General features: G+C 46.7%; 1 protein-coding gene across 2 annotated transcripts; it reads right to left on the bottom strand.

Moving 5' to 3' along the window:
- Positions 1 to 94: 94 nt before the first annotated feature.
- Positions 95 to 27,828, bottom strand: atp2c1 (ATPase secretory pathway Ca2+ transporting 1). 2 transcript variants are annotated; one of them, XM_026316932.1, is made up of 27 exons: positions 27,742 to 27,828; positions 17,850 to 17,951; positions 16,896 to 17,012; positions 14,356 to 14,445; positions 12,807 to 12,842; positions 12,565 to 12,626; positions 11,058 to 11,166; positions 10,113 to 10,268; positions 9,839 to 9,907; positions 9,043 to 9,118; positions 8,880 to 8,946; positions 8,308 to 8,432; positions 7,710 to 7,807; positions 7,001 to 7,096; positions 6,726 to 6,815; positions 6,213 to 6,317; positions 5,952 to 6,108; positions 5,707 to 5,877; positions 5,179 to 5,276; positions 4,904 to 4,954; positions 4,441 to 4,607; positions 4,124 to 4,192; positions 2,689 to 2,805; positions 2,167 to 2,314; positions 1,627 to 1,722; positions 1,137 to 1,278; positions 95 to 949 (listed from the first exon to the last, which is right to left on the bottom strand). In XM_026316932.1, the coding sequence occupies exons 1-27, from the start codon at positions 27,814 to 27,816 to the stop codon at positions 828 to 830; spliced, it is 2,811 nt and encodes a 936-aa protein (XP_026172717.1). In that variant the 5' UTR covers positions 27,817 to 27,828; the 3' UTR covers positions 95 to 827. The 2 variants fall into 2 exon arrangements, with proteins under 2 accessions (XP_026172717.1, XP_026172718.1); XM_026316933.1 differs by lacking the exon at positions 27,742 to 27,828 and adding an exon at positions 27,359 to 27,735.
- Between the last annotated feature and the right edge of the window lie 166 nt (positions 27,829 to 27,994).

Below are 27,994 nucleotides of genomic sequence, written 5' to 3'. Positions count from 1 at the left end.
GACCCATAAGCTGAACCAGGTTCTGGATTCACACACATTCATTGGTGCTGTTGGTCTCTGGATGGGATCTGGACTCAGTAACACACACACTGAATCAGCAGCTGCTGCCTTTAATTTTTAACAGAACTCAAAGTTTAATTTTATCAAAATAAATTAAACATTTTATTTCCTAGCCGCACTGACACAAAATCAAAAGTGAATTTCTGTTGTACCGTTACGCTGCCACCTTCAAACCCACCTACAGAGGAATTTAAACAAGTCGCCCATGAAAAGCTCAACAGTGGTCGACTTCTAAACGACAGAATTAAAAAATGAGAAGAAAACACAAAGAATTGCACATGTCTCTAGACTTTGATTCTTCAGAGGATTATCTTACAGTAGATCCTAAACAACGAGCCTGTTCCCAGCAGGAAGGAGAAGTCGGTCCGTGGAAGTTTCCCCAAAGCTGCAGGAACCTACATCAGGCCGAGTGCGGGGACGGCACGACCTGAATGGGATCGATGCTGCTGGTAAAGACCCTGAGCATGTGCTCAGAGCTCCCAGAAGCCACCGTGTCCTCCCAGTTAAATCAGTCCAGTCTGCTAACTCGCCCCCTCTGGGAGCCAGTCCCTCCAGGAGCCAGTCCCTCCAGTCCCAGACCAGAGTTCCCCTCTCATGTGGGAATCTTACAGGAAAACCGCACAAGTCCTGAAAGCCTCAGTTAGTCACTGCCACCAGTAGTGAGATCCTACAACCCATCAAACTCCCATCACCCATCACCTTCATCCTGCTCCTCTTCCTCACGACGTCCGAGTCCTTCGGCCTGGACAGCGTGTGTGAGGGGGGGGTCATACCTCGTGGAAGTAGTCGGTAGGTGGGCCCTTCTGACCTCCCCTCCACCGCTCCACCAGTTTAATGGCCTCCGACACCATGCAGACCGAGGACGTGAGGCCGACCAGGAACAGCAGGTCTGCACGACACAAACAGCAGACTGAGGCTGCATCCCAGACCACACTGCAGGAAGTACTACACAGTGTACTGCAGAAAATACTGTCAGTACTACATCATACTACAGAAAATACTACCACCACACGAGCAGCGAACAGGAGCGAGGCTCCGAGCTCAGCCCCGCAGGCCCTGCTTCCTTTGAGACTCACCGAAGATGCTGAGGCTCTCGGTCTGGAAGATGTTCTGCAGCGGAGGGAAGTAGATGACGAGGAGCTGCCCCATGATGGAGGCGAGGACGGCGTAACAGAACGTCCTGTTGCTGCACAGCCCCATCTCATGCACCATCCGAGTCTGAGAGACGTCACATACAGGCTGATCACTGCTCGTATTATTCCCATTACTGTCGTCATGTAGTTTGAGTATCAGAGTGAGAACAGCCTTCAGTCCGTTTCTATCAAATAGAAATGGACTGAAAATGTTCAGTGAAAAAACACTGATTCGATGGGATTTTCAGGATCATTGACCTAATTATTACTAATTTCCTGTTTAATGATCAGTTACCTGCCGCAGCTTCCTGTCAGACTGACAACATCAAACCGTTGCAGCAGAAATGACACATTACAAACCCAGGCTGAGGACACGCACAGGTGAGACACACTGTCAGGAGTGAGTGTGTGTGTGTGTGTGTGTGTGTGTTACCTGAGACCGGGAGCTCAGAGCGTTGAACATGTCGAAAAAGACGAAGCAGGTGAAGGTCATGGTGGTGTCTCGGGGAGTGATCATGTTGTCCTGCAACTGCAAACCACAGATACAGTTCAACGATTTATTAAGTCGTGACGTGTCCATCTGCTTCTCACATGGACGTTCATGAAACATCAAGTCCAAGAGTTTGGATTCAGTCCAGCGTTATGATTTACCTGCACTTCACACTGACACGTGTTTAAAAAGACGAGGCTGCTGATTTTACATTCACATTAAACCTGAACTGTGACTCTTTACTTTCTTCTTCCAGCTGTCTGTCTGAAACATCTGTCCACCGCTTGAAACGTCCAGTTCACACCAGTTTACAATTAGAAAGCAGGTGTGGCAGACAGGTGTGGCAGACAGGTGTGGCAGACAGGTGTGGCAGACAGGTGTGGCAGACAGGTGTGGCAGACAGGTGTGGCAGACAGGTGTGGCAGACAGGTGTGTGTGTGTTCTTAGACTGGACCAGTACTCAGCATGTGGAGAAGAACACACCTCTCTCCAGAAGACAAACAGGGTCCCACAGACGATGATGAGCGCCGACAGCAGCACCTTGACGATCAGGCTGCGGGTGAGGATGCTGTCTCTCACGTTACGGGGAGGTTTTCTGATCACGTCCTGGTCCACAGGCTCCACGCCCAAACTAGCAGCAGAAAGAGTCACACACACCTTCTGTCAGCGCTAAACAGCATCGCAGGTTATTGAAGCATCAAAGCTTCAGGATTAAAAGATTATTCCTGATCACAGACAGAAGAGCAAAGGCAGGATTCCCCTTTAAATCTGCAGCTGCTTCTGAATCCAGAAACCGTCAAACTCAGCTCTGACAAAAGTAACTGGTTTCCCTAAAACTGGCACCAGCAGAATAAAGACATCAGGTTTTATTATTTAATTCTGATCTGTGACATAATGTGAAGAGTTTTAGACATTTAGACAACACCCATCATCTGATATTTCTTAGCTACAGGGGTAAAACCCCAGGTTGCAGGTGCAAATGATTCTCCCATGATGCCCCTGTACCTCTGAGCGGGAGGCCCGTCCATGATGATGTTGATCCACAGGATCTGCATGGCGTTAAGTGGGTTGGGGAAGTTCATCAGCGTCGCCAAAGAGATGAGAGCGAGAGCCGCAATACTCCTGAAGACACAGCATGTCAGAGTTTTCCATTAATCACGTTCTCTCACACATTCCAGCCCCCGACCCATTGTTTGCTCTTTCTTTAGCAAACAATGAAAATCTGTGCAGGAAGTTTTAACTGGACCTGTCTCAGTTAGCAGAAGGTCCAGCAGTCTGATTTCCAGGAGCTAAATATGTGGTCCTTGGTCCCTGAGTCAAAGATGTGGTCCCTGAGCTAAAGATGTGGTCCCTGAGCTAAAGATGTGGTCCCTGGTCCCTGAGCTAAAGATGTGGTCCCTGAGCTAAAGATGTGGTCCCTAAGGTAAAGATGTGGTCCCTGGTCCCTGAGCTAAAGATGTGGTCCCTGAGCTAAAGATGTGGTCCCTGGTCCCTGAGCTAAAGATGTGGTCCCTGAGTCAAAGATGTGGTCCCTGAGCTAAAGATGTGGTCCCTGAGCTAAAGATGTGGTCCCTGGTCCCTGAGCTAAAGATGTGGTCCCTGAGCTAAAGATGTGGTCCCTAAGGTAAAGATGTGGTCCCTGGTCCCTGAGCTAAAGATGTGGTCCCTAAGGTAAAGATGTGGTCCCTGAGCTAAAGATGTGGTCCCTGAGCTAAAGATGTGGTCCCTGAGCTAAAGATGTGGTCCCTGAGCTAAAGATGTGGTCCCTGGTCCCTGAGCTAAAGATGTGGTCCCTGAGCTAAAGATGTGGTCCCTGAGCTAAAGATGTGGTCCCTAAGGTAAAGATGTGGTCCCTGGTCCCTGAGCTAAAGATGTGGTCCCTAAGGTAAAGATGTGGTCCCTGGTCCCTGAGCTAAAGATGTGGTCCCTGGTCCCTGAGCTAAAGATGTGGTCCCTGGTCCCTGAGCTAAAGATGTGGTCCCTGGTCCCTGAGCTAAAGATGTGGTCCCTGGTCCCTGAGCTAAAGATGTGGTCCCTGGTCCCTGAGCTAAATATGTGGTCCCTGGTCCCTGAGCTAAATATGTGGTCCTTGGTCCCTGAGCCAAAGATGTGGTCCCTGAGCTAAAGATGTGGTCCCTGGTCCCTGAGCTAAAGATGTGGTCCCTGGTCCCTGAGCTAAAGATGTGGTCCCTGAGCTAAAGATGTGGTCCCTAAGGTAAAGATGTGGTCCCTGAGCTAAAGATGTGGTCCCTAAGGTAAAGATGTGGTCCCTGAGCTAAAGATGTGGTCCCTAAGGTAAAGATGTGGTCCCTGGTCCCTGAGCTAAAGATGTGGTCCCTGGTCCCTGAGCTAAAGATGTGGTCCCTGAGCGATAGTTTGTGTATCAGGGAAAGGCGTCACCAGAACAAAGATCACTGTGTGACGCCGTCGGTTCACTCACGTGCTGAGCTGGAAGCGGACAAAGTTCTTGATGTTGTTGTAAATCCCTTTCCCTTCCTCGATGGCCGACCTGAAAACAGCGAACAGACAAAATGTGGGACTGCTCCTTTATTTATGGAGACCCTGACATCTTCCTTTAAAAACCAGTGGAATCTGTGAACAGCACAACACTGATGTTTCTCCTCCATAATTTATTCTTAACTCATGAACCATCATCTAACACGCTCAGGTCCGATGAATCAGGTCAGACTGACCCCCCCACACGCGTTGGGGTCTTTGGATCCTGTGTGTGTCTGGTTCACCCAAGTGCTCACTCACATGATGGTCTGGAAGTCGTCGTCCACCAGGATCATGTCGGCCGCCTCCTTACAGACGTCGGTGCCGGTCTGACCCATGGCCACGCCGATGTCGGCGGCTTTCAGAGCCACAGCGTCATTGACACCGTCACCTGTCATGGCCACGACGGCGCCGAGGTTCTGGAGGGACTGAGAACAGCAGGACATCAACAGGATTTCTGGTGTGTTTACTGGAGAGTCTTGAAAGTCTTGAGTTTTTATATACACATGTATCTAAAATATCACCCGACATGCAGTAACATAAGGTCTAATCACAGTATTACTTCGTATTACAGTATCTATTAGTCTCGTCTTCTATTGATCAGTCTGTTTATCTGATATATATATATATATATATAGGGGTCTGACCCCTGGCCTATCAGAGGCCTCTGTTACTGTCTGTCAGCACAGCGTGAGGCCCCAGAGCAGCTGATCTTCCTTCTTACCTTGACAATCTTCAGTTTGTGTCTGGGACTGGCTCGGTAAAACACAGATGTCTGTGGACAGGAGACAGGAGACGAGCAGCTCAACACAAAGCTCAGAAATAAACGTGGAGCTAAAGAGCAAAGAACCACAGAAACTGCTTTAATCACAGTAATGATTTAGTGCAGAGCTCAGCAACATCCTCACACAGAGTCAAAGAACGATGGAACGACGACGCCTGAAATAACGGTTCTTTAAAAACGTGTCCACGATGTGTGTTTTTGTGTGTGTGTCTCACCCTGGGGACGATTTGTGAAAGCTGCTGCAGGTCGAGCTGATCCACCTCCTCTCCAGACAAACACTGAGACCCTTTAGAGTACAGCCCCAGACGACTGGCTGCACAGAGGAACAGGAAAACCCTTAATTACCATTATCAGGTGAACAAATTAACCATGTTCTTCAAAACACCAGCTCAATCTTCATATGTGGGTCTCAGTAAACATGTGAGTACATGTGCTGAAGATTCTGGTTTATGGGGTCACAGCATCGTGCTCCCTGGTTATTGTGGAGCTTCTGTTTACAGGTTATGTTTTTGGTATGTCAGTCCACAATATGAGGTTGAGATTCAGCAAACAGCTGTGGCTTCAGGGTGTTTCAAAGACTTTTACACACATTTCAGCATCTTTCTCTTTTTAAACATGGAAACTGTGATAGAAGAAAATAAATACTAGTAAATATCAGTTTATTTCTAAGAGCCTGGGTCTGTTCTGTCAACGTGTGTTTCATCCTCAGCCTGACGAACCAGACTCTGTTTTATTGATCTGACCTATAGACACAGCGGTCTCCTGGGAATCTCCAGTGATCATCTTGACGGCGACTCCGGAGCTGATCAGCGTGCCCACCGCCTCTTTGACCCCTGACCTGGGGGGGTCGATGATGCCCACCAGACCCAGGAAGGTCAAGTTCCCCATTTCAGCCCCCGAAGCAAATGCCAGGACTGAAGGAAGGACAGAGTTAATGTGCTGAATCAGCCAGACACAGACCACAAAAACAGTCAGCCGGTGATTTCACCTCTCAGGCCTGCAGAGCCCATGTAGCTGAGCTGCTGCTGGTAGAGCTCCCTCTGCTGGTGGGTGAGGGGAAGTTCGGTTCCTCTGCTGTTGTAGGAGCTGCAGAAACGGATCACCTGCTCATAAGCTCCTTTCATGAAGTAAACTCCAGGCTTGTCCTGAAAACGCATGAATGAAAAAACAGTTGGCTTGTTTGCTAAAGAATTTATCTTGGTTTGTGCTCCGACAGCTCTCTGATTCAGGAGGAGGAGGATGTACCGACCTTCTGGGTACGGTGAACACAGCGAACCGCCATCCACTTCTGCTCCGACGTGAAGGGATGCTCCTCCAGACGCACGTACTCATGCTGCAGGCTCTCCAGACCCATCTGCAAGACAGACACCAACTGCTGCTCAACCCTGTTTTCACTGTGCGGCTGCAGGAAACACTGGGCCGACTGTTACATCCTCCACACTAGGACAATATCAGCTGTAGAAATATATGTAGAATTAAAAGACTTAAAATCACGTGATTATCTTCAGGCTCAACCCCCATAACTGATGGACGGGAGCTCAGTAGGTCCAAACTTTGCTTTCAGGAATTAACAAGTTTCATGTTTCCTGGTTCTTATAAATGTGAAGCTGAGTCTGGATCGGGAGTTTGACTTGAACCTGGTCTTTTTTCCTTTGAGTCCCAGTCTGAGCAGGCGTCTGTGTCTCAGTGTGTCTGATTCAAGGAACAAATGAAATTCACAGTAAGTCTGAGTCTCACCTCTGTGGTCCGAGTGTGTTTTTACCTTCATGGCGAGGGCGATGAGCGCCCCCTCTGTCGGTCGGCCCAGCAAAGCGTGATTCCTGATCACGGAGTCATTGCACACACAGCCCACCTGCCATTAAACACATGCACATTCGTCCATTAGTGTCCCTTCTCCTACAGCAGCAGACGTGTCCTTCACTACAAATGTCTATCAGGTGAGAAACTGATTGCAACATGCTGAATTAACCCACAGTGACCCCCAGTGATCTGATCGACTGAATCCACATTAGGACACAGACTCTTCAGGGCGCTCACCTCGACGATCCGGCTGATTGACGGGTAGGAGGAGCCGTGGATGACGTCGCCGTCCAGAAAAACTTCTCCTGCTCCGTTGTAGCCGACGCCCGTCACCTGCACAGGAGCAGCACAGGTGGACGACAGGGTCAGGGGGGCAAAGTGACAAAGTGACAGGAGTCCAACAATGATGTCATGAAACAAGGAAATCACTGTGATCATCAAGTCTTCATTTCAACACTGACTTTTGTTTTTCTTCACTTAAAGGATGAATGAATTAAAATCTGCTGAAACACTCAGGTCTGACCTCTGGTCTCTGTGACACCATCATCTCTATCTTATCTTTATAAGCTCTCACAAAGGAGGCAGCTGGTTTAATCCAGAAAATGTGTCCCGGTCCTCAGTGACCCGACCCACTTTCCCAGCACAGCAGCTGGGATTCCCACATGAAGGAAGTGGGTCGGACTGTTCCCCGTGGCTGCAGGAAACTGAGTGAACCTTCCTCAGGTGCAGATGCGGCGTTTCAGCAGTGATCTCATTTCTCAGCGTTTCATCGAATGTTTTCACAGAAAGTAACTGGCCTGAAAACAATAACTCTTCATTTCATTTACTAATGTTAAAGCATTTCACTGAGGCCTCCATGTCCTGGAGTCAGACCTGCTGTCTGTGTGTCCACGCTTCACACGTCAGTGTTGCCGTTAGTGACATGAGTCCAGCTCTGGGTTCATACCTCGGCGTGGAGACCGTCCGACGTGAACAGCTGAGCGACCGTCATCTCGTTCTTTGTCAGCGTTCCCGTCTTGTCCGAACAGATGACGGTGCAGCAGCCTGACGGTCAGAACAGGAAGGATCACGTTAAGACAACCAGAGACGCACACACGAGCAAACCACATCAGCTGATTTCACTCATGAACCAAAACATTATATGAACTGAAACAGTAATAAAACTGGACGGATGGAGGACTGTCAGTCTTCAGGGGTCTAAATGTCTAAGAACTGTGTGATTAATCAAATTATTTAGGGAGGAATGTTTTGTAGTGAAGTTTCTGTTAATCCAGCTTTGACTGACATTTCTACAGACACTCACGTGAACTTCTGGATATTAGTTTGGAAAAATCCTTTTATCCGACTCATCTAAACAGGATCAGAAACTCTGTGTTTCAGGTTTGGAGACTTCTGTCAGTTCAGTTTTTGTTACAAACAGGCTGGAAAGTTTTAAAATGTCACTTTGAATCAGACGTTTGCTTATAAACTGCAGCATTTTGCTCTTTGGACACCAACAGGCAAACGAAGTAAACACAGTGATGCTGGCGTTAACACGCGCTTACCCAGGGTTTCCACGATGGGCAGCTTCTTGACGATGGCTCTTTTCTTCACCATGCGCATCACCCCGAGCGCCAGCGTCACCGTCACCACGATGGGTAAACCCTCTGGGATGGCAGCTACCGCCAGGCTGAAGGACAGGACATCATTCAAGGACACAAGTTACGGAGCTGAGACGGCAGGAAAATGACAGCAGCAAACTACAGAGTCACTTTGTTTCCCAGACTTTTTGAGACAAGCGTCATATGAGACAGCGTTGCCAGATCCGGCTGAGTTCATGTGGAGCTCCATATTTCTGAGGTGACGTGAAAAAAGCCGACATGCACGTGTGTTTGTGAGGGAACATTTCACTTTCATAGAGATTCTGATTAATTACTGGGGCCTTAAAGAAACACAACCTGCTGGGGATCAATCATTTGCCAGCATTTAGTCAGTGCTCAGTGTGTGTTCGACAGTGGAGACATATCTGCAACTACTGCACCCACATGTCTTCATACTCTTCACATCCAGCCTCTTATAAAGTCTGAGAGCTCAGTTTATTTGTGTTTTTGTGATGACACCTCTGGCCCACAGCTACCTGACACCGATGGTGAACATGTCCAGGATCCTCTTCCCCTGCAGCCAGCCCACCAGCATGATGACCCCTGCAGCACAGCAATCAGAAGAGAGACGGGACTGAACACCACAGACACGTCACTGGAGATTGCAGGCTAATGTCGGATTAATGAGTGAAAACAGACCTATGATGCCGAAGGAGTAAAGCGAGAGCTGCTTCCCCAGCAGGTCCATGCTCTTCTGCAGCGGCGTTTTAGGGGCCTGAGGGAAACACAGTTTGTTCAGAAGCTCTAATGAGCACATGGGATAACTGGTTCCCAGTGACTGTGACGTGAGCCACTCACCAGTGAAACCACAGACAGATTAAAGGGTCAGTACTGACTCCACTAATGACTCTGTAGTTTTTATTTCCTTAACATCTTCTGTCAGAGTCAATTAAAGCCCCAGGAAACACAGTGTTGTGTCTAATGATGCAGCAGGGCAGTAACCTGATTTCAGAACCTTATTCTGGAACAATGGCTCACTTGTAACAGGGACAACACAGAGCGCTGAGCTTTGTCTTTCTTAGTGTCATGTATCTGAACTTTACAGTCAAATCATCTGATTCAGACTCTAAACGCTGCTCTGCTTTAGACTCAGAGTCAAATAGGCTGAAAACGAGGAAGCACCTCTACGTTTAATCGAGTCCTTCAAAATAAAGCTTTTTTTATTAATGCTAAACTGCTTGTTTCCAACACGCTTCATGCTGTAAATGTCACTGTGTTTATCTCATATTAATGTCTGTTTGTGTAATACTGTATATTTAAACATCTGGTTTCATTTGCTTCTTTGTCAATGTTGTAATACTGGTTCAAACATGCCAGTCACACTGCAGCTGTTTTGAAAAGGGCTGTGTAAATAAAGCTTCTAAATGATAATTGATAACAATATTTCCTGCACAGGTTCTGTGTTTATAGGGCAGATAAACTCAGGGTAATGTACCTCTTCGGCCTGCATCATCTTAAACACCTCCCCAAACTCTGAGTTCTCTCCGGTTCCGATGACGATGCCCTGAGGAACAGAAACAACATCAGTTTCACAGAAATCCGAACCGTGTTGGTCATCTCGCTCTTTAAATGCTAAAGAATTTTAAACGTGGGATTCTCCGTCTTTCACAAAGTCTGACTGAAGCTTTTATAGATGGTATAAAGAACCACAGGTGAAACTGAAGCTGATTTAATACGCGTTAAGAAAAAGGGTGTCTGAACGTCGGTACCTTGGCTTTGCCGCAGCGCACCAGCGTCCCCATGAAGGCGATGTTGCTGCGGGAGGCGATGTCTCCGTTGGTTGCTGCCGGCTGGGGGGAGGTGGACTTGGAGCAGGGGGTGGTCTCTCCTGTCAGACTGGACTCATCCACACACAGATCGGTCGCCTGTGAAGGTGGAGGACAGACACAGGCATGTGTCCAACAGGCTGATATGCTGCTTTAAAGGGCTATTGCACACTTTTCAAACAGGGAACAGACATTCAATGAAAAATTAGATTTTTAATTTTGATGGAACATCACTGTTTTCAGACCGTCACAATAAGGAGGGTCCCTGCTTTTCTGTTTCCTGTCAGTAAATTGTCATTAGTCGCAGCCCATGTTGAATCAACACTAACAGGTAAGTTAACACATAACTAAAAACACTTTATGACCATTTTCCTCCCCACAAGGTGAAATATTCAAATGGAATTTCAAGTAAACTGAACTAATCCACTGACTTCACACAACAGGAGGAGCTGTGGCCACTGGACAGACAAACACAACTTCACTGGGATTTAGTTGTATTTTGTACATTAGTGCACATGAAGCGGCTTCGCTCCGACTTCACCGACAACCATGAATTAATTAATGGCACAGCAGCACATGACCAGGGCGTATACGAAGTGTTTTCCAGGAATGTGCCAAAGAACGTCCAGTCCTCTAGCCGTTCCCTTCTAGGAAATTATAAGGTGGGATCAGAGGAATAAACCACAAGACTGGTTGTACGGGGCAGCTTCCAGGTACATGAGCAAACAAAAAATTCATGGAATGAAACTTATTCATGTTCAGTAAAGCAGTACTGTATAAATAAAGGGCATATCAAAGAACAGAAACAACAGCAGCTTTTGTATCAATGTTGACATTAGTGTGTGTGTGTGTGTGTGTGTGTGTGTGTGTGTGCGCGCGCGCACGCACCTCGAAGAGGCGGACGTCTGCTGGGACTCTCTCTCCCACTGACAGACAGACGGTGTCTCCAGGAACCAGGTCTCTGGCCAGCAGGTGCTCCAGGTTTCCCTCCCTGATACTGAGAAACACAGTGGGAGACAGAGAGCAAGGCTGAATCAGCAAATGGGCCCCAGTCCCCCCCCCCACCACCACCAGCTTTACTGCATATCATTCACATCTAAATAATCTGATTAATCAGGAACTGGTTAGAAATGTACATGTGTTTGTTTTGCGCTTGGATGACACAGTTCACACGAGAGACACTGAATCAGTCCAGAAGCTGAAATCGACGCCCCCTGTTGACAGAGTGTATGAATCACGACAGTCACTGGTGAGTTGGATAAGAACAAAACCAACAGGAAACATTTTTGAGAGAAACTGTCTGAACCAAACTTTTGTTGTTTTTTGTTAAACTAGCCACTAGCAGAGCTGGATGCTCCCGACAGGAACGTGGATCAACCAATCTGCTCGACTCACACACACGTCTGCACATTGTTGAGGTGTGGGAGGTCTGTACGTCAGTTCTTCTGTTAAGTACAATTACCCATAATGCCCTTCCCTGTGCAGGCGTGTGTAGACGTGTCTCTCTGAGAACCATAAACACAACATGTGACAGGTCATCCGTCCTCCAACCTGCAGCCTGCTCCTATAAAAACCCAGCGTCAAACGTTGTTGGCACAGGGTTTACTAGTCACCCACTGTGAGCTCAGACTGAGGCTGACTGTTGCAAACCCGATCACAGTGTTTGACTTTGGCTCCCACACAGAGGGAGCTCAGTATTTACTGAGAAGAATGAGTCACTGAAACACTGCAGATGGAGAAAAAACAATCAAACTGATCATTGATCCAACATGAGGCCGACTGTCACTGTTTGAACTGCATGTTCTCTGCTTTGAGACCTGTGGGTCGGAAGGATTTAGGCATAACTGGAGACGTGAATATCCATCAAAGAGACTAAACTAATTAGTATTTTAGATTCTTTGAGCTGTTGTTTTGCACAGATCCACCTGGTGATCCATAATAACTGTTTATGTCTATGCTGGAGCTTTGTGTTTCAAACTGATGATTATAAAATCAAAAACACACTCCAGCTATAAGATGTCACTGATTGTCACAACATATTTCTGCCTAATGTCCACAGAACAGAGCTGTAAGATAAGTCCAGTGGATACTGACGTCACCGACCTGGCACATATTTCTTCCTCAGAAACCCAAATGAGCACATACTTAACTGCAGCAGCGTCACTTTGTCGGTGTCCTTCATAATCAGCAGCAAACTGCGTCAGATACCACAACAATCAGCGTATCGGTCTGTTGATGTCAACTATCCACAGAACATTAACGATAAAAAAACATTTTGGCAAACTTTTCACCAGGACGTGTGACCTGTGCACTGCCCAGCTCTGCCTGCTGGACAAACCACATTACCAGGGCAGTAACCACAGAAGAAGAAGAGGAGGATGCATTAAACTCTCACCAGTGACATGTTGGTGGCACCAGCTTCCCAAGCTCTTCCAGGGACTTCTCTGAGCGATACTCCTGCACAGAGGAACATGGGAACATAAAACACCAGAACATAAACAAGAACCAGCTGGAGTTCAACCCACACACACTCTTCAAATGTGCTGCAGACTCCTGCAGGATTCACTGCGTAAACATTATCGTCCAACACCTCATGAACTTTGACTAAAAACACTGACGCACCCAAACCGGACTCACCTGGACAAAGGCAACAGTCACCACGATGATGATGGCCTGGAACAAGACGAAGACAAGAACAGCAGCTGGTCAAGATTCAGCATCAGATTCATTTCTCATTCAGATACTGAGCCACACCAGAACAGAACCAGAACAACTCGCGTTAACACCTTAACACTCGCGTTAACACTAGTACATGTTTCTTCTCTAACTAAACTGTGCAGCTTTTAACTTAGTTTCCAAATGAAGGCTTTTTCACCACACTCTCTACTTATTACCTTTATTTTCAGAACTGAACAACCTCAGAATATTTTGACTTTAATAATGAAATATCAATGATTTCCTCCACTTCTTTCTTGCAGAAACTTTACACCCTATTTTGACTTTATTCTCAGAACATCTGTCCCAAACCACAGTCATAAAACTATTCGCAGTATTTTTACAAAGCCGACGTTCAGTAGCTACACAGACGCTGCCACAGCTGCTGGGCTAAAAAAATGTTTTTTTTTTTAAATCAAGAAAACATGCATCTTACATTTAATTTGCTTATTAAGAACGATCTGTTTCCACTGTGATATAAAAGGATGTGCTCAGGGTGAAAAGTCACATTATTGCCCTTTGACCCCAGGCAGCAAAACAATAAATGGATGTTAAACAACATGATCTGAATCAGAGGCTCACATGACTCTGCTGCTGTTCATGTGACTGTGCTGTTTAAAAAGAAAACTAAATACATCCTGAGGACCTCAGAACATCCTGCGGCTCCGTTACATGGACGCAGCAGCCGGAACATGAAGAAACAAAGGTTGTTCATCCAGCTGGAAGACGTGTCCGTGGAGATCCTCAGCTCAAGGACATGTACAAACTGAGTAAAGACACATCGTGCTGTTTTCTCTTTGTCCTGCCACAACACCCTGCTTTCACAAGCTCAAGCTCAAACATAAAGTCCATGCCCTTAAGTGTAGACACAGACTTTATGCTGGAGGACACGTTTCCAGGCTAACACTGGTACCCCAAACTGTACGTAGATTCTTTCTGCTTTGATGCCTCAAACATGAAATGAGACAAACGACTGTTTAAAAGTTGAATATATGTTGAAAACGGTCAGTTTTCCTCCTGTTTCTCCGTCTGTAACTCCAAGTTTGAAACTACTGGCACATCTGGAGCTCTGCTGCTAGAAGGACTTCAGGAAGAGCTCAGTCGTTGCTTTGTTGGTCTCATACTTGTGGCTGTCATGAACACCACGGGACTTTAGACTTTTATCTCTGCTTCTATATTTCCAGACATCCCTTCTTTAATCTTTTGCCTTTTCACTGCTGTTTTGGGCACATTATCATAGCAATTATTCACTTGCTGCAACAACATGTCCCCACAGGAACCCACAGATGTACACAACAGAACAGTATAATATCATCTGAACCAAGCAGTGAACTTCCCTGCACGTTTCTCCGTGGCTGCGTCTATTAATAACTTTATAGAGACTGATGCTCTCTGCAGCGTTTCCAGAGGGACAGACTTTTACAGGACAAGGGATGTGACCGAGTGAAGCTCTAAGTGAAGTGTAACGTACCACTGTGATGCTGATGGCGTCGTCAAACTGGTGCATGAGAACACTGATGACGGCCGACGCCAGCAGCAGCAGGATGAGAGGATCTTTGAACTGGAGAGGGAGAGAGAGAGAGAGAGAGAGAGGGAGAGAGAGGGAGAGAGAGGGAGAGAGAGGGAGAGAGAGGGAGGGAGGGAGAGAGAGAGAGAGGGAGAGAGAGGGAGAGAGGAGGGAGAGAGAGGGAGGGAGGGAGAGAGAGGGAGAGAGAGGGAGGGAGAGAGAGAGAGAGAGAGAGAGAGAGGGAGAGAGAGGGAGAGAGAGGGAGGGAGGGGAGAGAGAGAGAGAGAGAGAGAGAGATGGGTCAGGACGTCAGTGAACTGGGTTAACAGGGACAAATGTGGAATCAATGACTTTGGCCTATTTTCTAGTACATTTGTGTGTGTGTGTGTGTGTGTGTGTGTGTGTGTGTGTGTGTGTGTGTGTGTCAGCTCTTCTGCTTCTCGCTTGCAGTTAATTATCTTTAACTCCGTTTCGAAGCATCAACACTCCAGAAAAGCTGCAGCGTTACCAGAACAATTATTTTCCTCATCAATTAGTCTCATTGATCTGTTGACTGCTGCTGGCTGTAAAGCAGAACAACACCACACAAACAGGAAAATATCTCTGCTGCAACGTAACGTTAGTACAAACATTCAGACGCTGGTGTTCACAGAGACTCCAGCACCATGTCACCATTAGACCCCTGACTGTTTGGTCTATGAACGGTCAGTAAATGGTCCACCCCTAAGTCCAAAGTCTGTGAAATGACTTCACTGATCAACCTGTCAAAACAGGCTCCAGTTATTTTCTGTCCTAGTCACTGCATCTCATGATCCCACTCACATCCTGGCTACTGTACTGGGACCACTACTACAGTGTAGATTAGACCAGTATCAGCAGCAGGAATACAGAGTAATACCATGACTGTCTCTCTTTAGGCCCTTCAGGTTGAGTGTGAACAGGTTCTGATTGGAAACCCCCCAGCACTGACAGACATCTGGCAGCTTTTATGTGGTAAATGAAGTAAAAAAAAAAAAAAAACAAACATTAACACCTTCTTATTCCTCCATCCCATCTCATCTTCCACACTTCCTTTCCTCTGTATCCCTCCTTTCTCCTGCTCCCTTTCTATACTTAGCCTCTGTGGTGCCGCCGCTCTCCTTCCTCCGACCGCTGGGCTCAACAGCAGCAGTGGATACAACCCCTGCAGACTGAAACCAGCCCACAGCCTGGTGGGTTTTCCTCCAGAAACGTAGAAGGATCTGCAGAAATCAGCTCTATTTGTTGTTGATTCTGCAGATTAGAGTTTTGATTGATATATTAATCATTTAGTTAATGAGATGTCAAAACGTTTGACGACACTCTCCATTGTCACTTGCCAGCTCAAACAGGTTTCTCCTCAGTGTTTTTGTCCTGGTGACATGTGAAAGACAAACAAATACCCTCGCTCCATATTTAGACCGAGCTCTTTGTTCCCCTAACCCTTTTCTGGTTTGTCCTGTTTATTTCACTGGAAACAATTTCTATAACATGGCGTGACGGTAATATGTTATGCAAGGCCAAAAGGAATGAACATGTATTATGTAAAACATACTTTCAGATAATTATCTGATGACACGGTCTCAAACCAGATGTAATTATTTTATCTTCCATTTCAGCGCCTTAGTCTGACCTTCAGATTTGACGATAATGATTCAGCTGGCAAACACAGAGCTAACACAACATGACTGCAAGAAGGAATCAATGTCAGTGGATTTAGCAAAACTGTGTTTGATCTTCTTTAATCTTAATTTCAGTGTCTCGTGTGCAGTTTGAGGTTTAACTGATATAAGTCTACATTCATGAGGGTGACTCCTGTGTGACACAGGCCATATCAATACTCATAATTATTAACGTGACAATACATGAAATGAAGCCACCAGCACTTTGGTATCAGGCAGCAAAGTCCTGAGATGTTCTAGCGTTTGTGCGTCTGGTCATCTTGCTGCGTTCTCCTGACCAAACAATGACCGTCTGGAACACGAGGGGCCGTCAGACACTTTATCAGGCACGAGATAAAAATAGCAGGTGGGTTTTGTCCTGGAGCTGCTCTCAGACAGTGTGTGAACAGTGTGTGTCTGTGTGTGAACAGTGTGTGTCTGTGTGTGAAGGGCTTTCGTCTGATAAAAACTGCAGGCGTGAGACCACACAGCTTACTGTCAGACACGCTCCAGTTTAGTCTAGTTGATATGGTGTCAAACATAATTTAGTGGACATCAACTGTACATCAACAGGTATGTTGACCAAGTTTAACTTTTTAATTTTTCACTTCAAAGCGGTGTGGCTCCCTGCTGTGTTTTCAATAGTTTTTGGACAACAATGGAGGTCTACGGCACAGACCCATAAGCTGAACCAGGTTCTGGATTCACACACATTCATTGGTGCTGTCAGTGTCTGGATGGGATCTGGACTCAGTGACACACTCACTGAACCAGCAGCTGTTACCTTTAAGATACGGAACCATCAAAGTGTGATTACTGCGTTACCTGTGAGATATACTTCTTCCACAGCGGCTCATCCTCACTGATGTCGAACTCGTTCCAGCCATGGTAGGCCCTCCTCCGGACCACCTCGTCCTGGGTCAGACCCAACTGCAGCTCAGCCTGTCGGCACAAATGCAACTAGACTTCACTGCTAAATCTAGAACACCTTCTGCACAGTCCTTATCAGTACAGCACATTTCATACATGAGATAAAGCTACTTCACAGAGAACGAGAACGTAAATAAATAAATGGGAGCGCCCTGATAGCTACGTGCCTTTGGCACATGCCACATGTCTCCCCCTCTCTGTCTGCATCTCTGCAAATGCTTTTATAATGAAGGCAAAATGTCCTTCATGAATAAAAAAACAACCGAATAAAAAAAAACATTTCAACGCATTAAGGAGCTGAACAGAAACAATGAAAGCTGAATAAGTCCTTTTGAAAACAGGATTAAAAAGACACAGTTTGAGGTTGAGGCAGGTCAGTTTAAATATATCAAGGGACGGAGGTGAACTACCATGATTTTAAACTATGCTAAAACAGACAAATGGGAAAAACAAATTCTAAAAAAATAGGGGTCATTCCCACCACCACAGATAAATAAAGCACTTTGCATTATGCCAACACTATTAAATTAAAAGCATCTTTCAGTGAGCAGCAGGATGCTCAATGTCACTCAAGGATGCTGTCAGCAATCAGGCCTCTATCATCAATATTTTATGCAGGGGATCCAATTACAGTGTGAGGGGAAAGGGGTCCCATCAGACAATATCACAGAGAATTATCCCCCAACTCTACAGTTTTTAGCCATTTGTAGCTCCTAGTTTGAGCTGCTGAACATAGTGGAGCATTTAGCAGCTAAAGAGCCAGAGGTTTTCCTCCGGTGGTGGTGGAGACCAAACCCGGAGCTCAAACTGAGGGGACGCTGGGCTGAGATTCAGACACTGGCTTTGTACCTGTAGGATACACGCTACTTCGTTGACGGGAAGTTCGCTGGCCTTTCTGGAGGTTAGTACCGGGACCATGGTCTCATCCTCGCCGGAGGGTCTCTCGGAAAGCTGCACCACAAACAAAAAAAATCTTTAGAAGGTTGTATGATTAACAGGAGTTGGCAACCCAAGTGAATTAAGTCAATAATTACCTATGAAACATTTATTCCCAGAGGCTGAGCTAGTGAGGTCCTATAAAATGAGTAAACTGTGACTGTATGTGTAATATACTGTTTTCATTTACTGCAGTTTTTGTGAAGGTTTTTTACTCTCACGGTTTGTCCTTTATAAAAATATTAATAAAAACATAGATGACCTGTCTCGTGTTATTCATTGAGATAACTGGGCTAGATTTCGAGAACTGGGCTAATAAACCAAATAAGGAACTTTTCATAAAAATAAACTGTTTTTGGTCAATGACATGAATCGAAACACCCTTAGTCTCTGGGAGCCTGTACTTTAGCATTCATTTAGCTAAATGCTAACACCAGCATGCTAACATGTTCCCAGTGCCAAAGCTAAAGTGCTAATATGTAGCAAGTACAACATTTAACAAGTTTGTTAGCATGCTAACATTAGCTGCTTAGCAGTAAACTCAAAGCACTGAGGTGATTTAACCAAATAATGGTATGTGATTTTGTTTTTTACCAATACTGTGATTGAGATTTACAATGGGATTATTTTTTCAAAGCTTTTTCAGTTCTGTATTTTTTGAGAATGACAAGCAATAAATCATTGAAGTATGAACAAAACAATATTTAGACAGATTAAACATATATGTTCTTTTCTGTAGACCAGGCCTGTATGTTGTAATGAAATCCTGTGTTGCAAGAATTGATATAAATTAAATTTTTATATATCAACTACAATCACAGTGGGACTATAATGAGTTTGTTGAACTTCCAGCCTTGTAAACATGTAAAACAAGTTCGACTTATTTAACACACTGGTGGTCTGCATTTTTTCCATGCAACTATCAAACTGTACTTTGTGGTGTTTTTTTTTAAAATGCTGAACCAGGTTAGTACTATTGTCCCGTGAGGTAGCAACCTCAGCAAGGCAGGTTTTGCACAGCATCTTCTTTTTTAAAGCCAAAATGTTCCATACAGCAGACGTACTGCTCCTCTTTGACACTAAAGCAGTTCTGGTTCTGTCGTAGTGTAGCTGCCAACTTTATTCTTCCTCTGCAGCTGCTAAACTCTCACATGTCATGGAGTGTAATCGCAGCCTCTGAGGTTTAAAAATTTAATTAAATCGTTCAGCCCTACGACAAATTCAAATAACGATATTTTAAAGTCTAAACTGGATGGACTGAATAAATACCAGCTTACAGTCTGCAGACTGACGAGTGACATTTATCCACAGCTGTCACTGCGTCTGAATCAAACAGTGTTTAAAGCCAAAGTCAACATCAACAATGTATTATATTATATCATATTGACAAAGTCAACAATATAATCCACCTGTGTGTGCACGAACTGGCTTTAAATCAGCAGCCACACAGGATTAGTCTGATTCCTTCAGTCGCTCCAGCTGAAGAACGGATCATGGTTGGTTTAGTACAACAGTGGTGCTGGAGACTCAAATCAAGCCAGACTTTGTTTAGAGACCTGGGAAACATGATCACAAGGTCCAAACTTTTCCATCAGTTTGTGGTTTACAGAGCATCAACCAACAGCAGAGCTGTGGGTCAGTGCTGAAACCAAAGTACATCTTAATGTGCACTTGGCTGAGAAATCACAGCTCTTAAAGTACCACAGTAAGACGTTAGCCTGCCGTCTCAACAAAGCAGACCACCATAAAAAACAAATAAATCAGCCCAACAGGTTCAAAGTCCCAGGCAGCGGCAGATCTGCTGAGAGACAGGGCTAGTCCATGCTAACACGCTGAAGGCCTTTGCCCCCCGAGCGTACAGACCCAAACGCTCCAGCTGGGAACATTTCAGAACTCTACATTTTAATTATGATTCTTGGTACCAGGGTGCAAAACTGAGTCCTGACTGAATGAGCAGACAGGTGTGTGCAGGTGTGTTCCAGGATCCAACTCCACTGAGGGGAAATATGAATCGGGCAGTTCGGAGAAGGTCACAACAAAACCCAAAGAAAAGAGTTTTTATTTGGTTTTGTGTCCTGAGCCCTGTGCAGCTCTAATATGTGTGCATCCATTAATGTTATTATTCAGAACCAGAAAGCAGTGCGGTTCTAAACGTGGATCGATGTTCCTCAGCCCTACATGTCACACACAAATGGAAACATTTACTACCTGGGGCAAACACAAAGAGCCTGTGTCAGATGTGATGATCAAGTCACATGTTTGACACTTTGCTTTGAAGCAACCTGACAACAGATAGATTCAGCAGTGTCTGAAGGCTGCACACGTCCACGGCCAGGGATTGTTGTTGGACCACAAAAGGACCAAGACCCCTGGTCCTGAGAGGAAGCTGACATCATCCATTAAACACTGAAGGCTGTGTCAAAAACTAATAATATAATAGAATAAAAATCCCACAGGGACAAAGCCTCTTTTCACTTTCACTCCCAGTGAATATGAATAAACTGTCAGCCCATTTTTCATGTTACCATTAAGAGCTATTTAAACTCCAACATATGGTTCTTTTAATCCATTTCTGCTTCTTCTAAAACTATATTTTAGAGCTAACGGCCATGTGTGTCAGTACTGTGTTATAAATCAGGCAATAATGTCGTTATATGAGACAGGATTTACTGTAAATCATAATAGTCGGACATTCCATGTCCCTAGAGCCAGTTTCAGCTTCCAGGGATCGGGTCGCCGAGGTCCCCGTCCTCGACCACTGCCCGATCCACTATGCACCGGCCCCTTATGGATCCTCCTGCGGGTGGTGGGTCCACAGAAGGACGGCCCCACGTCACTCTTTCGGGCTTTGCCCGGCTGGGCCCCATGGGGGGAGACCCAGCCACCAGGCGCTCGCCTACGAGCCCGAACCCCAGGCCTGGCTCCAGGGTGGGGCCCCGGCTTCGCCATGCCGGGCGACGTCACGGTCTTCAATTGTCGCTCCATAAGGGGTCAATCTACGTTCCCACTCTCACCTATGGTCATGAGCTTTGGGTCATGACCGAAAGAACGAGATCGCGGATACAAGCGGCTGAAATGAGCTTCCTCCGCAGGGTGGCCGGGCGCTCCCTTAGAGATAGGGTGAGGAGCTCGGTCACCCGGGAGGAGCTCGGAGTAGAGCCGCTGCTCCTCCACATCGAGAGGAGTCAGTTGAGGTGGCTCGGGCATCTGTTTCGGATGCCTCCTGGGCGCCTTCCTGGGGAGGTGTTCCGGGCATGTCCCACCGGGAGGAGGCCCCGGGGAAGACCCAGGACACGCTGGAGGGACTATGTCTCCCGGCTGGCCTGGGAACGCCTCGGTGTCCCCCCGGAAGAGCTGGAGGAAGTGTCCAGGGAGAAGGAAGTCTGGGTATCCCTGATTCGGCTACTGCCCCCGCGGCCCGGCCCCGGATAAGCGGTAGAAAATGGATGGATGGATAATAGTCGGAGCTTAAAATGTCATTTCCAAAGTGGAAGAAACTGGAAGAAGCTTCTTGTGGCAGATTGTGCAGACGCCAGACTCCACACCGGATCATTGACGTATGGACCCAGCACCTTCTTTCTCTGCCTTCGTCCAATACACACCGATAATTAGATAACAGACAAGCAAACAGCAGAAACAGTGTTAAAGCCAGAAAACATCAAGAGTGTGAGTGTGGAAATGCTGTTTTGTGTGTCTGCAGTGCAGGAACTAAGACCAATCATAGTTCTTAGAACGTAGCTCTGAGGAACCTCTTCGCCCAGGGCAGGTTCTCTCCCAGCTCAACAGGAGCCATGAGTGATTGGTTGCACCATGGCAGTGCAAACCACCACACTTAAAAAATTAAAATCAGCCACATTAGCGATTGAGAATTCAGAAACAGGCTCTGACAGACGGACCGAAGCCTCTTTGAGACGCTGACGTCACTTCAGGGTTCAGTGCAAACTGAATTAAGCCACTACAGCTGTGTGGTTCCTGAGGGAGAACCACAGTGGGGTCGGGCCTAGAACAGTTTCATCCAAAAGTACATACTGACTGATGTGCACAGTGCACACGTAGCACGGTCTGGCCTTTACATTCTAAGTTTTGTATGAAAGCTGCCCGTCTGTGCTGTGGAGTTTTACCACCTCACTCGATTTACCTGCTCTGCATTTAGAATCAAAACTATGCTCCCGCACTGAGGCTGCAGCTGCGAATGAATTCTAGGTATTTCTCATCTACTTTCAATATTGTCACAGCCCGAGTCTGAAGAAGACAAACCACAGAGCGGGTTACCTGACAGTCCAACCCGCTGCAGCCTGAACTGAGAGGCCTTCAGCTGGTACATCATGGGTGACAGTAGTTTACTGCCCAGCAGCTTCACGTAATAAACAAGCACCACACTGAACCAGCAGCATGTCAACACTTGTCAGCGGTGACAGCAGTGACAAATGAGGTAATGTCAGCTGCTGCAGACACTCAGGTGGAAAATGGGTGAAGGAGACGTGTGAAACCTCTGATGACGAGGTCCATCGACACGGCACAGCTTCCCCAGCTTTAGCACGTCCACTAAAACCTAACAATAAGGACGGGACAGAAAGTGCAGCAGAATCTGTTTTCTAAAAAAACAAAACTAGCACCTGCGCCGAGCAGCTGGAAACCTCAAACCTGGTTCAGAGGAAAACTGTTTCTATTCACGCATTAAAATGTTCTCAAACATGATTCCTACTGTAAACAGAATATTTTAGTGTTGAGCTGTAAACGTAAATAAACTGAATCATCTGAAAAGCTGATTTAGAGGTAAAATAGAAGTGAATACATGAACAAACGTGCGTTAGTCGTGTGACACTGCAGCAGGTAAAAGCAGAACCAGGAAGTAGCTCCGTGACATGTAACTCATTTATAACCAGCAATAAATGTCACAATCAGTGGTTACATGCACGAAATTCAAACCAGCCAAACCACATTCAGTGCCAACACAAAGATACTATGAGGTGATAAACAAAAGCAAATCTGAGAAGCTGGAAACAGCAAATGTTGAACTTTTTCCTAAAAAAATCTGACTAAAAGGATAATGTGATTATCATCACGGCTGCAGGTTCATTCTGGACTCAAGTGCACTCCTGGTTGTGGGTATAATCACCTCCGGTCAGGCTGAGGTCAGAAGGAGACACTGTTCCTCCAGCTGACCCTCTTCAGATCCACCTCACACACACTTAGTGTTAAGGCAGCCAACGATCAGGCTCTGAGCGTCAGCCATCATGTCCAGAAGCTCCTGTCTCACCCAAACACCAGCAAAAGTGGCCTCTGCCTCTTCTGCTGCTCCTTCGAGCAAATGTCTCCAGAACACGTCATGGTCCTGAGCAAAGCTGAGAGGATTGTTCCTGATTAGTAGTGACTGGAGATTAAAGGAGGATCCTGCTCCTCCCACCAGAACCTCAGGGATCAGCACCCCCCAGTCTGCCCTCTTCAGGATGGGAGGACAGGCTGGGCTCAAGTTCAAGGGTCAAATACAAGTTGGTAGAATGGAGAATGAAACTTAGTTGGTGCAAAAGCCAAAGGACCAAAAACGTCTGCAGTGACGGTCTCATCACCTTAGGGCTCAGGGTCCTGCTGGAAACCCTGCACATGACCTAATCAATGGAACTGATCAGAAAGCATCAGAAACAGTAAGACTGAGCCCACATGACAAGGCAGAGCAGGGTAGTTCACAACGCACGCTCTGAAATTTTAACAAGTCAGCTAATTAAGTCACATGATCATCCCCTGGGCAGAGGTGTCAGACTCCAGTACTTGTTTTCCAACTATCCCTGCTTCTGATTGGCTGATGCAGCTAATCAACATTAGGCAGGACAGTGACAGCTGGAGAACAAGCAGGACTGCTGCACCCTAAAGCAAAGGTAGGAAGTAAACGTAATCAAACGAATTCTGAACAGTCATTAAATGTAATGCTTTGTTCTGCTAACGCTGTCCAAACAGCAGCAGGCAGATAAACACAGGCACTTATTTAACCATTAACCTGCAGAAGACGAAGGCACGACAAGCTGACGTACATAAAACCACGACAGGAAACAATGGTCGTGTGGAGGTTACAGCCTCATCGGTCCACACACACCTGCTCTGTTCTGCTGCTTTTCTCCTCAGTGACTTTTGTCCCGTTCGTTCGTTCGCTGAACAACATCAGGCCTCACAGACTGAGCAAACCCTGTGAACCACTGGAACATCTGGCAGCAGATCGCACCATTACACACGTGACCTGCTCCAAAACCAGCATGGACGCCAACCGGCGGCCTGTGTGGTCTGGTTTGGGGTCACGGAGCTTCACCCAAATGTTTGTGCCCATGTTTCTGCCAATCCAACGAGCAGCTGTGAAGCTGCTCTGTCTGGAGCGAACAGCCATTAAGACAAGACCTGAACACCCTGTGCGATGAGAACATACACGATGCAGACTCACTTTCAAACCCACAGAGAGGGAAACCAACCACCAACCATGTCAGGGCCCAGTACGACCTGCTGCTTCCATGGTCATTTCCCAGCAGCTCCAATTAGATCCAGGTCAAACTATGAGCAGGCTGAGAGTCGGTGTGGGCCGAGCTGCAGATGCTCAACGAGAAGTTTGTCCCGTTTGTTAGAAACACTAACTTGTGATTTTCCAGATTTATAAGGTCTCAGAATATCCAGCCCACACCAGGAGACAAGACAAAAACCACATCAGTCTGATTAACAAACACAGTCTGTTACACTCAGACAGGTAAAAACAGACATACACCTGTTGTAAAGCTCCTGTAGCTCAGGTGATGCCACGGCACCTGTCTGTCTCTAACAGACTCCATCACCACCACAGACCAGCTTGGTTTCTGCTGCAGCTCCAGTTTCTCTCAGCCTGCCAGGGTTTTATAATCAAGTTAAAGTCAAGACGACGACTGGCTGTTAACACGCTCGACGTTCATTTCACTTCCTGACTGACGGCAGCTACAGGAGCAAAGGACGGAAAACAAGGCAGAGGTCGACCTGTGGAAAATACACTGACAAAGGAATGTGTGCCCTTCAGACGGAGGCTGGAGCTGGTCTGTCCACTGCAGGGCTCATTTCTCATTTCTGGAGCTGAAGCTACAGACAAAAACATTCACGGGTTAAACTTTTCTGCCTCGACTCACAGTCAAAGCCATGAGAGAAGCAGCAGCGTGACAGGAATACTGTCAGTCGTAGATCCTGCAGTAACAGCGTCAGTGTTCGTAGCACAGCGTGGGACCCTGTGTGTGTCATATCCTGAACACACACACATCCTGGTTACTGTCTTATCTGTCAGCACCGGCTGCCTACAGGTGTCTTGTATGTGTCCACAGCACACAGCAATAAAACCTACAGTCAACACGAGCAGATGATTTACACTGAACGCTTCACGTGTATCAATAACGGGCTCAGGTGGCGTCTGTCTCCTTCAGGTCTCTATCTGAGCAGGGATCCCTGCTCCTCCAGAGGGTTCTTCCATTTTTCCTGTTAAAGGTTTTGTTTTGCTGATCCAGTCTGAGGGTCTAAGGACTGAGGGCGATGTCTGCTAAACCAATATCATAACTGCCTGGAGTGTTTTCACTGTAACTACCAGGATTATTCCAGCTGACTCTCTCTGACTGTGGTGTTTTCTTCAGGGCTTGGGTCATGTTTGTTTTTACCTTTTTAATTAACGTGTATTATCTGTTGTACAGGACTGTAAGAACGATGACAAAGGTACACTCACCACTTCCTGCACAGTAACTTGTTCCCACAACAGTCCCCAAAGGGAAAAGATGATGAGTCAGGTTCAGTCCAAAAGATTTGACATTTACAGTGGAAACAATGCACAGTCTGGGGTCAGAAGGTCCGGACTCAGCCCCGGCTCTCAGTCTCTGAACAACGACCTAACTCAGCTCAGCCTGAACTCACGCCATCGGCCAGAGATCACCTTACCGGTTTCCAGGAACGACTGAGGCTGAGCCGTTGTTTTAACTAAAAAGGGAGTTTCACCAGCCATGCGTTTCAAATGTTGCATTTTCTCCATAGTTCACTTGCAAAGAATTAGACGACAGACTGGTTTTCCTATAGCGTGAAGAGAAGCCAGTTTCAGGAGGAATGAAAGCTCACACACCCTTCGACAATACCCCCCCCACTGATTCCACATCAGCAGCAGAGACAAGTGTCTCGCTCCACCGGCCCAGAGAGACCGTGGTCTGAGACAAACCTCTCTCACTCGTGGCTCCCTCAGCGCTCCGCTCCGTTACCTGGCAGCAGTTTGCAAACACTCAACATGATGCGTCTAAGTTTTCTGTTTATTTGGCCACAAGACCAAAACCTGATGCTTTGACACAGAAACGTACCAGACCGTCATGTGAGAAGCTGTAACCTACAAATATTCTTAGAAACATGACTAAAACTATTATTTAATTATCAGAACGCTCCCACAGGCGTCTAATGAACAGCAACACCAAACTCTGGGTCTGGTCTGGTCTGGTCTTCGCTCTACATGAAACAGACTCTGTCCGACCTGAACGTGACCCCGTGGGGTCACACACTGTTCAGACGGTGTCGAGATATTCAGGACTACAGTCTGACAACGTGACTGAAACTGTGACTCACTCTACAAACCAAAGACTCTTCAGCAGGAACAGATCTCCAGGCAGCGTTTCTCAATCAGACTTAAAGGCAAAGTGAAAGCATCTCGATGACAGGTTAGTTTACATCCTGTCACCACATCACAGACACGTCTGTTCACACTCCTCCTCTCTTCACTGACATGATTGATTCATTATCGACACCGACCGTTTGTCAGACCATGTCTGAGACCAACCAGTTACTTTATTCTGCGTCTGACAGAAAATGAATCTGAGAGAGAGAGAAGCAGCAAATGTTCTCAGCCTGCTGCTCTTCTGTAACAATAACGAAGCCACAGAGTAATTAGGAAACCAGTCAGGCCAACTGGTAATTGTGGACACCACCAGTAAGAAACGACGTACTACAACAGGACATAGTCCAAACCTGTTCCATGTTCTTGCAGGTCTGAGCAGAACAGAACCAGTTTGGAAAAACTAACTTTTGCTCAGACTTTTCCAGTTTTGCTGAAGTCAAACTGAAGAGGAAGTGACCCAGGTGGTCCCGGTTTTTAGCCATCTGGGCTCACTGGTTCTGGTGGCTGCCTGCAAACAACTGGACCGAATCTTCCCCGTCCTTTAGCGCTGACGGACTATTGGATTTATTTAGTTTGGATTAACACGTGGAATAAAGTCAAACAGTGATGTCGGTGGAAACTTTGCGTTTGTAAATTAAAGTGTAGAAATAAAACATTTATTGAAGCCGTTTAAAAACCACCTGGCACCAGTGGCTTAAATGGAAGAACCAACTGGTCTTACTGGTCCTCTGGTTTATTCTATGACCATTTTACCTGTTACGACACCCTATTAACGGGACCTCACCTGTGCCTGAACACCTGCAGCATCTCACACCTTCAGGACGTCTATGCCTCCGTTAGCCCGCTAGCAGCTACCTGCGGCTAGCTACCGGCTCCGGGCGCCGGAGGAGCCAGACGCCGGATGTTAGTTCACCAAGTCCCGCTGGCCACCGCCATGTCAGTCGCTAACGCTAGCTTCCCCCGGTGACAGCAGCGGGCTAACAGCCGAGAACCGACCTCCTCTCCGGGAGGAAACTACACAAACACACCGGCTGACAAGCTCCCTGACCGGGTCTCTAACGCCGGAGCCGCCGGTGATAGAAACGCGGTTGTTTCGCGAGCAGCGAGGCGGGTTCTGCTGTGACGGGTCGCCAGGAAAAGGGGGCATGTAAGACTCAGGAAACGTACCAGCAGCTCCCGTTTCTTCAGCATCTTCCGTGAATCCGTCGCAACGATCTGCTCTGTACGAACCGCGTCCACCATGTCAGCCCGAACACTGTAGCCCGGGCGGAACTTCCGGAAACCACTTCAAAGTAAAAGACCCGAAAACCCCGGAAATGTTGGGTCCTTTCAAAATCGTTGTCTCTGTTGATTTTTGTTTTTACAGGTGAGAGACTCACCTGAAGAGACGGAAATCACACACACACACACAGATGAATCA

Source organism: Mastacembelus armatus, chromosome 16, assembly GCF_900324485.2.
Source record: "Mastacembelus armatus chromosome 16, fMasArm1.2, whole genome shotgun sequence".
Classification (NCBI taxonomy): domain Eukaryota; kingdom Metazoa; phylum Chordata; class Actinopteri; order Synbranchiformes; family Mastacembelidae; genus Mastacembelus; species Mastacembelus armatus.
This window is presented reverse-complemented; position numbering and strand designations above follow the sequence as displayed.